The sequence below is a fragment of the Phaseolus vulgaris genome, chromosome 2 (genome assembly GCF_000499845.2).
Source record: "Phaseolus vulgaris cultivar G19833 chromosome 2, P. vulgaris v2.0, whole genome shotgun sequence".
NCBI lineage: Eukaryota > Viridiplantae > Streptophyta > Magnoliopsida > Fabales > Fabaceae > Phaseolus > Phaseolus vulgaris.
The window spans coordinates 5,924,297-5,939,712 of record NC_023758.2 but is presented as its reverse complement, the minus strand read 5'-3'; the positions used below and the strand labels follow the sequence as shown (position 1 = coordinate 5,939,712).

The 15,416-nt window shown below is 28.5% G+C and overlaps 1 protein-coding gene across 1 annotated transcript; it reads right to left on the bottom strand.

The window, feature by feature from the left end:
* Positions 1-10,993: 10,993 nt before the first annotated feature.
* LOC137809916 (transcription factor MYB114-like) lies at positions 10,994-11,805 on the bottom strand. The gene is made up of 3 exons (XM_068610976.1): positions 11,654-11,805; positions 11,380-11,509; positions 10,994-11,282 (listed from the first exon to the last, which is right to left on the bottom strand). The coding sequence occupies exons 1-3, from the start codon at positions 11,787-11,789 to the stop codon at positions 10,994-10,996; spliced, it is 555 nt and encodes a 184-aa protein (XP_068467077.1). The 5' UTR covers positions 11,790-11,805.
* Between the last annotated feature and the right edge of the window lie 3,611 nt (positions 11,806-15,416).

Here is a 15,416-nt window from a genome sequence, read left to right as displayed (position 1 = left end):
ATGACTTAGAGTTTGGGCTTTGGGCCCGAATATGATTTAATAATAATAATAGAATTAAAGGCCCATTGGTTAATGTGAGAAATATATATCTGATGATATACCTAATGGAAAACCTACATCTGATGGAGATTGAGAACTAAAGGCTATAGGGTTCTGTCTTTGCAAATAATAGGTGTCTCACTGTTAACCATCACGAAAGTGTGTGACAAGTACGGAATTGATAAGAGATAGATTGGGACAAAGGAGATAAAGTAACTGCTCAATTAGGATCACTCATGGATGAAGGTAAGTGTCTATTCCTTCTTGATTGTATGATTAAGTGAGAATCATGATATGATAAGATCTATTTGTGAACATAATTGTATGTGTTCAATTTACGTTTATTCATGTTTTGATTTACATGTGGTATCAGAGCCTCGTTGTTCATGTTGTGATTCTCCATTAATGTTTTTCCAAAATCAAATAACCCTAATTTTAAAATATTCCCAATTTAAGAACACTAATTTTAAAATTAGGGTTTATAAATTAAGGTTTTCATTCCTCTATGATAGTTCCCTAATTGTCCTAAACCATCAAAATTAAAGAACCCTAATTTTAATTAATCCCAATTGAAGAACCCTAATAATTAGGGTTTATGGATCAACGCCATTAACAGCGTAAAACCTTTTGAACCCAAACGCAAGAACGGTGGCTGCTGCGGCGTGGTGGTTCGCACAGAACGGTGGCTGCTGCTGCTGCGGCACTGTGACTCATTGTGAGAGGGGTGGTTAACGGCATCCTTGCAGCTTAAGCAATTTTGCTTCATGAAAAAGAAGCAAATTTGATTTACTGTGCCTTAGGTTATCAATTTTATTAATATTATATTAGAAATATAAAATAATGAAATACGTCAATTTTATTAATATTATATTATAATATAATATAATAAAATGCATGAAAAGAATCCCATTAGTGAATCCATGTATGAATTATTCTCTACCATCATGAAATGCATGAATTCTTTGTTGCACTCCATATTAAAGTTTAATCAACTGTTACTTTTCTGTAATTTAGGTTATGTTATAATGTAATTAAATTTATATTTAAATTAAACTTTAATTAATTAATTAAAAGTGAGTAACGAAAAATTATTTTCTGTTTTATGTATCATTTTTTTTAATGTAATTTAATTTACGTTAAATTAAAGTTTTAATGAAATTTTATTATGTTCATTAAATTAAAGTTTAATTAATTGATTGAAAGTGAGGAATGGAAAATTATTTTTCCGCTTTATGTATTAATTTTTTAAATTAAGATTATGGAATTATTTGTATGATAGATTTGTAATCACCAAAGTGATCAAATCTTTATGTTTTATTTAATTCCAAATTATGGATGATGAAATTTTATTTCAATTAATGATATTATTTATGGAATTATTTGTATGATAGATTTGTAATCACCAAAGTGATCAAATCTTTATGTTTTATTTAATTCCAAATTATGGATGATGAAATTTTATTTCAATTAATGATATTATTTATGGAATTATTTGTATGGTAGATTTGTAATCACCAAAGTGATCAAATCTTTAAGTTTTATTTAATTCCAGATTACTGATAAATTTTATTCCAATTACCTATATAATGGATGCTAAATTATTTATATATATGAGTAAATGGAAATTCATTATTATAGGGCATTATGGATCACCCAAAGGTTGATTAGTTGTCCTTATAACTAATGGATATGATTGTTGGTAGTGAGTATGTGTTATTAGCTTTGCTTGTATATCCAAAGATAACAAGTGTTTCTAGTTAATGCATACATCTTGCCAAATAAAGTTAATACTATTAGCATCATTATGTTTTGTGTATTAATGAATCTTCCAAAGGAGAACATTAGTATACATAGAATGTTTTCTGAATCTGTATAGTATGTTTAGTTTATGACTCGAAGTATTAATGTTAAGCATGTGTAATTGCAGTATCTGTTCCTGTAGCCTTACATTCGTAAGCTACGTCTGTTCTAGTCTTTAATGGTCTAAATTTCTCTGACTGGAGTGAAAAAGTCCAATTTCACTTAGGTGTATTGGATCTTGATTTGGCCATTCGAATCGAGAAACCTGCTGTTATTACCGATGATAGTAGCAATAAGGAGAAAGCTCATTATAGGGCTTGGGAAAAGTCAAATAGACTCAACCTGATGTTTATGCGAATGAGCATAGCAAACAATATTAAGTCTACTCTTCCCGAAACCGAAAATGCAAAAGAATTCATGAAGTCTGTGAAAGAGTGCTCCCAAACAGCTGATAAGTCTCTTGCTGGGACATTAATGACTACATTAATCACCATGAAATTTGATGGTTCTCGTACTATGCACGAACATGTCATTGAAATGACTAATATTGCGGCAAGACTTAAGTCTCTGGGAATGGAAGTGGATGATAATTTTCTCGTACAGTTCATTTTGAACTCTTTACCGTCTGAGTATGATCTTTTCCATATAAACTATAACACTATGAAAGATAAGTGGAATATGCATGAATTGCATAGCATGTTAGTTCAGGAAAAGACTAGATTGAAGAATCGAGGAAACCACTCCATACATTATGTGAACAATCAAGGAGCTAGAAAGAAAGGCTTCAAGAAACAAGGAAAGGGTAAAGGACCACTGAAGATAAATGAGTCCTCTACTACGCTCCAGAAGAAGAATGACAAATGTCATTTCTGCAAGAAAGCTGGACATTTCCAAAAGGATTGTCTGAAACGCAAGGCTTGGTTCGAAAAGAAGGGGATTACTTTCAACCCGAACCATAAAGCCAAATGAAAAGTTTGTCTTCATGGGGAATAGAGAGAAGGTTCCAGTGAAAGCAGTCGGCTCGACACTGGATTTTATTTAGATTTAATGGATAATTTATTTTTTTATTATGTACCTAGGATATCTAGGAATTTAGTTTTATTGTCTAAACTTGATGATGCCGGATACTCTTTTATATTTGGGAATGTTTCAGTTTATATCAACGTACCTGTTTGATAGGATCTGGTACTCTTTATGATGAATTATATAAATTGAATCTCGATAATCTATATGCTGAAACTCTTATGACCTCGCTTCATATTGTTGGCATTAAACGTAGTTTAGTGAATTATTGTTCTGCTTTCTTGTGGCACAAACATTTGGGACACCCGTTTCATTGTGGATGTATGCTTTAAAAACTGTCATGCATCTCTTGAACAGGGTTCCTAGTAAGGCAGTTCAAAAGACACCTTTTGAATTATGGACAGGAAGGAAACCCAGCTTGAGACACCTGCATGTTTGGGGATGTCAGGCAGAAGTCAGAATATACAATCCGCAAGAGAAGAAATTGGATGCAAGAACAATCAGTGGATATTTCATTGGTTATCCAGCAAAGTCAAAAAGGTATATGTTTTACTGTCCTACCCATAACACAAGAATTGTTGAATCTAGAAATGCACGGCTCGTTGAAAATGGTGAAACCAGTGGGAGTAATACTTCACAAAATGTGGAGATTAAGGAAGTTAGAGTACAAGTTCCTTTAACTAGTACCTTTACTTCAAGTATTGTTGTTCCTAATGTAGTTGAGTCACTTAACGATGAAGAAGAACAACAAATTAATGATCATGAAGAAAACAATGAACCTGTAGTAGAACAACCACAAGAAATAGTATTAAGAAGATCTCAAAGAGAAAGAAAGTCTGCTGTTTCGAATGATTATGTGGTTTACCTACAAGAGTCAGAAAATAACTTAAGTATTGATAATGATCCAGTTTCATTTTCAGACGCCATCAATGATGATAATTCTGATAAGTGGTTAGATGCCAAGAAAGATGAGCTTAAATCAATGACACAGAATGATGTATGGGACCTTATAGAATTGCCAGAAGGATGCAAGAGAGTCGGGTGTAAATGGGTCTTTAAGACTAAACGTGACTCTCATGGCAATATCGAACGTTACAAGGCCCGACTTGTTGCCAAAGGTTTTACTCAAAAGGATGGTATTGATTATAAGGAAACATTTTCACTTGTTTCTAAGAAAGATTCCTTTAGAATTATCATGGCATTAGTAGCTCATTATGATCTTGAGTTGCATCAGATGGATGTCAAAACTGCTTTTCTGAATGGGGATTTAGAAGAGGATGTTTATATGGACCAACCAGTGGGGTTCATTGAAGAAGGGAAGGAACACATGGTGTGTAAACTTAAGAAATCAATATACGGGCTTAAACAGGCTTCTAGGCAATGGTATCTTAAGTTCAATGATACTATTGTGTCCTTTGGGTTTAAGGAAAACATTGTTGATCGGTGTATATACCTGAAGGTCAGTGGGAGCAAGTTTATATTCCTGATTCTGTATGTTGATGATATCTTGCTTGCAAGTAATGATCTTGGTCTATTAAGTGAGACTAAGAAGTTTCTCTCTAATAACTTTGAGATGAAAGATATGGTTGAGGCATACTATGTGATAGGAATTGAAATATTCCGTGACAGATCACAAGGACTGTTAGGTTTGTCTCGGAAAGCATATATTAATAAAGTTTTAGAGAGATTCAGAATGGATAAATGTTCGACATCTCTTGTTCCAATACAGAAAGGAGACAAATTTAGTCTCATGCAATGTCCAAAGAATGACTTGGAACGGAAACAGATGGAGAATATACCTTATGCATCTATTGTTGGGAGTTTAATGTATGCTCAAACTTGTACACGACCAGTTATTAGTTTTGCAGTTGGTATGCTTGGTAGATACTAGAGTAATCCAGGATTGGATCATTGGAAAGCTGCAAAGAAAGTTTTAAGATACTTGCAAGGAACGAAGGATCACATGCTTACTTATAAAAGATCTGATCATCTTGAGGTGATTGGATATACAAATTCAGATTTGCTGGCTGTATGGATACACGAAAGTCTACTTTTGGTTATGTGTATCTTTTAGCCGGAGGAGGGATTTCATGGAAAAGTGCGAAGCAGACAGTCATTATTGCATCCACCATGGAGGCTGAATTTGTGGCATGCTTTGAGGCCACAGTTCAAGCTAATTGGTTGCGGAATTTTGTTTCAGAACTTGGAATTGTTGACAATATTGCCAAGCCGCTAAGAATTTATTGTGATAACTCCGCAACAGTCTTCTTTTCTAAAAACGACAAGTATTCCAAAGGTGCTAAACATATGAAATTGAAATACTTTGCCGTTAAAGAAGAAGTTCAGAAACATAGAGTGTCAATAGAACATATTAGCACTGATCTTATGATTGCTGACCCTTTAACAAAAGGGTTACCGCCTAAAACATTTACTGGTCATGTTGTAAATATGGGCATTATGTCTACTAGTGAATGATGAATGTTGTTATTAATGCTTATTTGACACTCTGAGCTCATTGATAAATAAAGTTTCTGAAATTTATGTTGTTTTCTACTTTATGTATATGCATGCAAATTATGTTATTATGGTGTGGAAAACAAATTATGTTGTTATTGATGACAATGACATTATGTTTGAACCTATTATGAATTTCTCACTATAAAAGTCATATTAAAGAGAAAGAATGATATAGTAGTACATGGAAGGAAATGTGTTGATTGAAATGACATGTAACCGCCATGACTCTTATTATTTTTGTATCCTTGATCTTGATTAATGGTAGAACTAATTTATGTAAGGCCTTTTAAATGCGCATTTATGTCATTATTAAATCATGAAAGTATTATAACTCATATGAGTCAAGTGGGAGAATGTAAGAAATTATGTAAATTAATTTCTATAAAGTGACTCACATGACTTAGAGTTTGGGCTTTGGGCCCGAATATGATTTAATAATAATAATAGAATTAAAGGCTCATTGGTTAATGTGAGAAATATATATCTGATGATATACCTAATGGAAAACCTACATCTGATGGAGATTGGGAACTAAAGGCTATAGGGTTCTGTCTCTGCAAATAATAGTTGTCTCACTGTTAACCATCACGAAAGTGTGTGACAAGTACGAAATTGCTTAGAGATAGATTGGGACAAAGGAGATAAAATAACTGCTCAATTAGGATCACTCATGGATCAAGGTAAGTGCCTATTCCTTCTTAATTGTATGATTAAGTGAGAATCATGATATGATAAGATCTATTTGTGAACATAATTGTATGTGTTCAATTTACGTTTATTCATGTTTTGATTTACACATTAGACACAACAAGAAGATTACAAATAACAAGGATATTGACTTGATCATATTTTAGGAAACTTTTCCGATAAAAAATAAGTTTTCTGTAAATTGTCATAATTTTGAAAGTTTCACAAAATATTTACAAGAAAAATCTCATATATAAAATATTGCAGTGATAATACTTATCCCTACTAGTAAATGAGATTATCATTGGAGACATTAAGCTTAGGTTCTTGTGTCTGTGTTCCCGCTTCATCTTTTGCAAGCTAACTTGGTTGGAGTGTTCTTTGCTAGAAATTAGTGTTTAACTTTTCCCTTCTGTTTTTTTTTTCACCCCTTGTACCCGAAAATGTCACTATACTATAAAATTATTCAACTATTTTTCTTATATATTTTGATATGTTCAAAAATGATTTTTTAAGTATTTTGATCTTAAACTTCCTTTTAACATCAATATCTTGATCTTAAGTATGCATACATCATTAGAAGTTAATGCTTCTAATCGTTCTTTAGTACTCACTTACTCCATTACAATTTTAATAAAAAAAAAATCAGTGAACTAAAGAATTAGAGTGTTTATAATCTAAAGAATTATAATGTTTATACTCTATTCTTGAATTTAATTTCCAAACAATATAGAATTTCATGATGATATTCCACATAATTATAATTTTTTTAAATAGACATTTTAAATTTTAATAATATTTAATTGATTCAAAAAAATTACCTTGCTTCTGTCTTCGGAAGCAAAAGCCACTGTCTCTAGCTATGAAATAAAATAAAATAAAAAGCAAAATCATGTAAACCAAAATGAACGAAATAAAAAAATTTATAAATAATAAACTAGCCCAAAGTAAGAGTTTCAACAATTTTTCACCGGTACACAAAAATGCACTCAGAATTGTATGATTCACCAGTACACAAAATGCAGTGGGAATTGTATCATATATCATAGAATAGAAGCTCCACATTTATAAGATTTGGATTTGAAATAATTCAAAAGTGGCAAAAAGAAGATCTTAGACTAATATCTAAAATTTATTAAGATAACGACATTTCATATTATTACGTAAGTTTTATAATCGGTTCCTATATAGTTTAGTATGTTTTTGAAGAGAATTTGTTTGATTTATCAGATTATTTAATATTTAATTATCTATTTATTAATATATAGTTTATACGAGTTGATCGTGTGTAGAAAATCTCATTATGCATTTATGAAGAGTTTAAATTGAGATTCTTCATCCAAGGTGACAACACAAGTTGCCCTTAGAATCCTTTCCATGTGTTTGAAACATAAGTATTAGAGTGAATCAAATTTAAAATGATGAGTATTGTAGCTACAAGCATCTGTGACAGAAGCTTTTGGATGAATGTTTATTGGTGCAGCATCTTGTATCACGTCACTGCCACAGAGAGAAGCAAAAAAAACTATGACCCTACATCACAAACAGAGCCTGTTGATGGCCACAAATACCTTCTATTCCTTAACAAAAAGAAGGGCTTTAAAGAAAAAGTGAAACTTATTTTAATGTTTGCACTCGACAGAATGTACCACCAAGCAAAATCCATGTTTTTCCTGTTCCGCTTCAATCATACTGTCTCTTCATTCATATTCATATTCATATTATAATGTTATGAATGACAACTTTTTTACAATTTATTCTAAATTTATTATTGGGTTTTAAGAGGGCTTTAATATGTTCATATATTACATATATAGTATGTGGTTGAAGAATAAATGTAAGTCAAGAGGAATAAAGGAATCAAAGAATTTGTGAAAAAAACGAGCCACTTATAAATCTAAAAGAAAATATAAAAAAAGTATTTGTCATATTTGTGAAAAATATAAGTATTTTAAGAAAGATGATCCAAAATGTAAATTTTCGCTCTAAATAAAAGATGAACTTAGATTATGATGATTCAATTTAACTAAATTTTTTATTGCTGAATTAATTTTGGATGTAAAAAAACATCGAAACTATAAAGGCAAATAAAAAATTATTATTTAAAATTATTAGAAACTTAAATGGTAAATTATTTATTGTTTAAATTAAGAGAATTACCATAAAAAGTTGTAAGTGGATGTTTTAATAATAGTTCTCGGTAAAGGGATTGAAGAAAAACCATCACACTTAATCCAACAACTTTACCTGCTTAAAATTCTTCACATTCACTCATAAACACACAGAAGGTAAACAAAGCAATCCTCCACCCCAGAGACTCTCATGTACCTTGCAACTTTTCTTCACATGCTTATTCTGATTTTGGAAAACCAAATGTCAAAAATTGGAAAGAAAAATAATTGTCTCCTCGATACTGGTATAAATTATATACACTATAAGAAAAGCATGAAATAGAAACCAATTTTTAGATACCAAAATAATTAGTTGTAATAGCAACTAAATTAAAGACCATTTTAAAAATTAAAAAAGAAAATTGGTTTCTAAATTAGTTTCTATTATTGTTAAATCGTTTCTAAATTAGTATCTAATTAACAACCAAGGTTTTAACTACCAATTATTTAGTTTTTAAATTTGGTCTCTAAAACCTTGGTTGTTAATTAAATACTTATTTAGAAACTATTTAACAATAATATAAACTAATTTAGAAACCAAACAAAAAATTAGTTTATAAAATGGTCTCTAATTTAGTTACTATTGCAACTAATTATTTTGGTATCTAAAAATTGGTTTCTATTTCATGATTTTCTTGTAGTGATAATATTATATTATATTACATTACATTATTTCAATATTGAAGAAAATTAAAATGTTGAAGATCCTATGTTACTACAAATAATGTTGATTTGTAATAACAATTTTTTCTCTATAAACTTCATTTTATAAATGAATGTAAAGATAAAACAACTTAAATTCCCCTTTTTAACATAAAACACAATAATATATTTGTAAAGATAAAATAAAAGTGGTAACAACTTCTATAGAAAAAAAAAATTTTAAAAAAATATTTATTGTTTGAAAATGATAAAACTAATTTTATAATTTAATAAAAAATCGTGTTTTTACAATATTAAAGATTAAGAAAATTTAATAGTATATAAGTGGGGTAAACTTTGTCTTATAAGGTTGATTTAAGTTTAAAGTCTAATTTTTAAGATGAGGTTAAAGTCATTTAAAATCTATTCTAACGAGGTTGGGTTTATGAGATCACCCACTATTTGATCATTTATAAATATATAATTTCAGAACACGAGATTGTAACATACATTGAATATTTTATAATATATAAAAGTGAATACTCATTTTAATATACTTTCTAATATACAAGTTTGCATCTCTTATCCAATCCTCGTCTTTTAGTTTGAACCAAATACATTTTTTTTATTTTGTTTTGAAGAGAGTAAGTTACAAAATTTGTATTGATTTGAGTTTAACGAGAACATGGTTTTTTCCTTTTGTAGGACAAGAATGAGAGATCATGGTAGTCAACAGAACAATCACCTTTGAAATCCTCAAATCTAAAGCCTTTAAAAAGAAGGATGAATCAGTCAAAAAGTTGATTGAGTTGGGTGAGGTAGCTTTTCATGTATTACAGTCTGTCATGTCATTCCCAAGTTTATTATTTACATCTTCACACTTTTCCTTTAATACCTTATATCTATATGACATCATTTCCTGCCACATCTAACTAATTATAAATACATATAAAACAAAACAAATAAAATATATTTTCAATACCTTTAGATAAAAATATTCATGCTCATCCAATCACTATTTTCAAAACATTCCTCTTCTTCTCATCACAAGTTACAAAAACAAAATTTATTGATGTCAAATAGTAGACAGAGCTTAAAATGAACTCAAAAGATACTTTAAGTATGCATGTCAACCCAAATTTTATTCATATAAAATTTTATAATCTAATAAATTAACTTATCAACTTGTAGATTAAAAATGTATTGTTAACAACTAGTTTATCATCCACTTCTATAAATAAATAAGTTATTTTATGGCATATGCTCACTTTTTTCTCTCTTAAATTTACTCTTGTTTCTCGAATACGAATTTCTGGTCCTTATAAAAATTTAATTATAGATTTAATCTTACAACTTTTCAAAATTAACTACCGCTAAAATGTTTTTCAATTGGTTACAAAAGTAATATTAATATATTAATCAATTGATAAAATTTTAATTACTTCTTTAAATTTTGTAACATTTAACTTACTATATATAATTTTCATGCTTTTCCTACTTATTCTTAATTGTTCTAAAATAAAATAAAAAACTGATTACTAATGCCTGATCTTCAACATAAAAGGAACATTCATGATACTCACTTTGGATATTATTAACATTCAAAGTGTAGATTTTTTGTTTTTATCAATGCTGAACACTTTAAATATAAAAAAATAGGTGAACAATACAATAAATTATATACTTGGGTAGTAGATAAATTAATTTAGTCTAAACGAATATGCAAATCTTACTTTTATATAAAAAAAAGTATCTTTCTTTTTGCAACCAGTGAATGCAAATCAGTTTTTTAATCGATAATTATCTGAATATCGATACCGAAAATATCACCGTTATCATTTGACAAGTAATTTAGGTTACAAACAATTTTATTACAAGTACGAGAAACTTACGTACTATTAAGAAACTTATAGTACTCATTAAAACATATTGTTACACTTAATTATATATATTTGATGATGTAATAAGTTCCACTAAATACAATGATGTGAGTTCAATTTATTTAATGGAACTCACACATGGATTTCTTGACTCCACTTATGACCATAACAAGTAGTATCGAACACAAAACACAGAAAAATTAAGAGACACGTAAATAGTTAAGAACTCCTCAGCTAGATCACCCAATCCAACGCATAGGGTCCTTCAATGGAGAAGTTGAAGAATTCGTTGACATCAAAGTTAACTTCTGAGTCCCCACTCCCATCATCATGATCAGTGCCTTCTTTATTCTCTGCTGCTACTTTTTCCTCAGTATTCTGAGTCGAATGTGTTGGTTGTGCCATTGAAGTTTCTGGTTTCACCTTTGTGTGATGATTAACTTTTTTGCACAAACAAGTATTCCAGTAGTTCTTAATTTCATTGTCTGTTCGTCCTGGAAGTCTCTTAGCTATCAATGACCACCTTCACAAAAATGTGGATTATAATTACACTTAATAAACATGTTCATAGCTAACTATATAAAACATTAAGTATTCTCAGTTTTGACCACGACAAAAACCTGTTTCCTAGCAGTTTGTGAAGCCTGGTAATCAAATCCTCTTCTTCAACTGATATGTTTCCCCTCTTGATATTGGGTCTCAGATAGTTTAACCATCTCAACCTGCAACTTTTTCCGCATCTGTTTAGACCTGTTAACCCATATGAAAACATGCATGTCAAGAAGAACTAATGCATGCAGGTTATATATATATATATATATATATATATATATATATAATATGTATACATGCTGGAAAATATAGCAACAGGTTGGAGATAGATAAATAGATAACCTGATTTAATTGCAACAGTTTTCCACCTCTTTGCACCGTGAATTTCAATGCATTGGGCTAGCTTCTGATCTTCCTCAGCCGTCCATGCTCCTCTGTTGTTAGTTTTCTTGGGTGTTTCATTATTCTGGGGTGCCATAAATGAGAGGATGACACTTGAACTGTGAGTCTGAGATGGAGTTTTGGCGAAAGAGTTTTGGTTATGGCATTATTTATGAGAGAGTCGGCACGTGTATAGTGAGTGTAATATATGGTTGCTTGGAGAGAACAGTCATGGATTGATTGTAGTTGTAGGTTTGCAAGTTCAATGGGCTCATCATTGTTCGAAATTCATTCAGGGTTTAAAATGAGGTAAGAGTGCTTTAAGTACGAGACACCACTACTGTTGTCGGTTCAAGAATGAAAAGTACAATAATGTCTTTTGATTCTCCCCTTGATAACTACAGATTTCTCAACCAATCAATGATATTTTTGTGTTTCTTTTTCTCTCTTTCTTTTGTTTGTGGTCTAAGGGCAAGACAATCCTTTGCATGGTTATATTTTAGAATTACATTCAAACATAGAGATCTTATCTTAATATATGGTGTTATTGTTTCATATAAATTAGTGTTCAATAAGAGATAAAATGTCTCATGAGCTAATTGTGAAAAAGGTATAAGTTGGATGAAAAATATATAACTTCGACAGGGATGACATGTTTTTTATTCCGGAGATCCTCCATATTTTGATCTTCTTCTTCTTCTGTTTGTAGCCTATATTGTCAATACATGTTGAATGTTTTCTGAGATTGGTCACACATAACAATAATTAGTGGCTTTGTCCATATTGAGGGAGTGGGAATCCAGCAACATGCATCACAGCAGCTTTAAACAAACTTTTGAATAGTAAGAACACAATTTTCTATGTTAAAAAAGGAACTGTACTTCGCAGGTTCTATTGGCTTCCAATGTTCTGGTCTCATTTTAATTCTTCTTCCCACCCCACCTAGACATTTCAAACCCTAAAATAAAATAACTAATGTTTAAGTTAACATGCATTTTATAATATTCTTTAAAAATTTATGGACTACTATTTTTCTGTTTTATCTTCTTCCTGTTATGCCTCTCTCTTTTTAACTTATAGTAGCCATAGATAATTAAAACTATATTAATTCATCCATTTTTTTAATCTTTATTCAGAAAATAAATAAATAAATAAATTATTGAATAGATCTTCTATTAAAATGTCTTTCTATCCACACACAAATCATATACATGTTTTTATTAATACATAACATAATAAGCATTCCATCCAATTGATCTGTAGTTTGTTACGTACCCATAATTATTAAACAGTCTTCTTTAAAACTAAAAACATATATATCTCTTTTAACTAGGATTTTTTTTTCTGATTTTGATTTTTAAGTAACTAATATTTTGTTGTTTCAATTACTTCACAAAATATAAAATGTTAAAAAGAGATTAATGATTGCATTTCTTTTCTATTCATTTTTTTAGTTAAGTAATTTCATAGGAGTCTCGCTAATATAACTATATTATATATATATATATATATATATATTCTAATTAACTGTTTTAATCAGTTAGTTATTCGTAAGTTAATTATTTAACTATAGTTCATTATAGTAGTATGCATAGTGTTAAAAGCATTAATTAACATTTTGACATCTATATCAAAACATTAACATTTTACTAGGAGTAAGCTATTTTGCAATAAATCATTCTTTTGATTTTGGTATATGCGGACTATGATAAACTGTGTTTTTACATGAGAGAGTTGAACTATTTCTCAAATATTTTAAGTAATTCAATTTATTATAAAAATAAACAATATTATGGTGTTTGGAAAGACCAGATTTTCATGCCTCACCTTCTCTCCGGTTGTTTCTAACTTTATTTTTGTTGTGTCTGTAGGTGTGATTTTGGGAGACTGTAACATTTATTGCTTTTCTCTTTGGTCGGTGTCTGATTTTGGAAAAGAGAAGGGAAAAGTAAAATGGGTGTACGTAGGACAGGTTTACATCAATTACATTTGGTAACCAAGTGGAAAGTATTTTCTATGTTGGACTAAATTTAAATACATGTACAAATATTTTTTAAATAAGTTAAATAAGTAATTGTTTTGGTTAAGAAGTAACCCTATTTTTAGGTTATTAGAGTTTTCAATATTTATGTCATTATTTTTCTTGAAATTATTAAATTACCAATTGAAATTACTGGTAGATAGATTTATGTTTGTTGGTAATTTTTTTTATCACGATTTTATCAATGAATACTAATAGATTTACTGACAGATTTGTGTTTGTTAATAATTACCACAAATTTAAAAATTGAAAAAAAAAATTAAACACAAATTTTTATTTATTGTTAAAATGAACGTGAAATATAATCCGTCAGTAACTGAACGTTAAACTTGTTAAAAATAAAAAGTTCATTTAGTTACAGGACAATTTGGACCTAAGTTCAATGAGTAGAAAAACTGATAATGACTAAACCAAAATCATTTATTGGTTATATTGTAATTTATATTATTCTTATTATGTTATTATTATTGACACTAATAATAATAATAATAATATTGTTATTAATATTATTATTATTATAATTATAATTATAATTCATTTTATTAACGATAACATTAGCATTATTAGTATTAATATTATTACTATAATTATTAGTCATATTATTAATACTAGTATTATTAATATTAATATTATAATTATTAAATTATAATTATTAATTTATTAATTTAATAATAATAATAATAATATAATTAATATAAATTTTATTAATATTAACATTATTAATATTAATAATAATAAGATAATGAGAATATGATCAAATATGAATGACTTTAATCTAGTAGTTATAACCTCTCTGCTCAGTGATCTTAGATCCTACAACTAAATAAATGGTAATGTTATATTTAATACCTTTAATAATATATAATAATCTATAACTATATATATATAATGAAATTTCTATTATAACCATTTTTTATGTGCATTAATTTTTTTTATTCTACCTTATTTAATATAGTTCATTTGATAATACATTTATTTTTTAATTTTTTAAATTAATATTAATGTACAGTTTTTATATGACTTACTCGGTCTTTCATTAATTCTTTATTTTAAGACAACAATAGGAAGAAAGAGAGAACATACTCACACATTCTCACACCAAATCTCGCCTATCAAATAAAATAACATCTATTTTTAATCACTCTCGACACTGTATTCTTTGTTTTTCAATTTCAATTCATCCAAAAGATATTTCTATTTGTATGTTAAATTTCTATTATCGTACCATCAAATAATCTAAATGAAAAATAAAAAAACTAATAATCAAAATAGACTGTTTTGAACCATCAAACGATCTTTAACTATTATACCATATTAAAGTATCTCTTATCATACAATCTAAAAAATTTAACAATATTTCATTAATCTTCTAATTTCATAAAAAAGTCACTATATATAAATTCATCAACAATATATATATATATATATATATATAATCACCATCTTTTCCTATCTCCTTTAGTCTTTTTTTTAAAAAATTGAAGATCTTTAGTTTCAAATTTTTTATTTATATTACTTTAGGTGTAACTTTTAAGATTAAAATGATACGTAAAATCTATAAAATTGAAGAATTAAAAAAATGAAAAATGAAGTTGTTTAATAGAAAAGAATAAAAAATAAAAAATATGATGTAAATTTAATCATTTTATTTAAATAAATAACAAAATAGATTATATTATTATA

What these genes read in the sequence shown, in the direction of transcription:
- LOC137809916 (XM_068610976.1), bottom strand. Translation starts at nt 11,789, where the DNA reads ATGGCACCCCAGAATAATGAAACACCCAAGAAAACTAACAACAGAGGA. An exon ending in AACTGTTGCAATTAAATCAG is followed by an intron (nt 11,510 to 11,653) that starts GTTATCTATTTA and finishes ATGGGTTAACAG; the next exon opens with GTCTAAACAGATGCGGAAAA. An exon ending in CACAAACTGCTAGGAAACAG is followed by an intron (nt 11,283 to 11,379) that starts GTTTTTGTCGTG and finishes ATTTTTGTGAAG; the next exon opens with GTGGTCATTGATAGCTAAGA.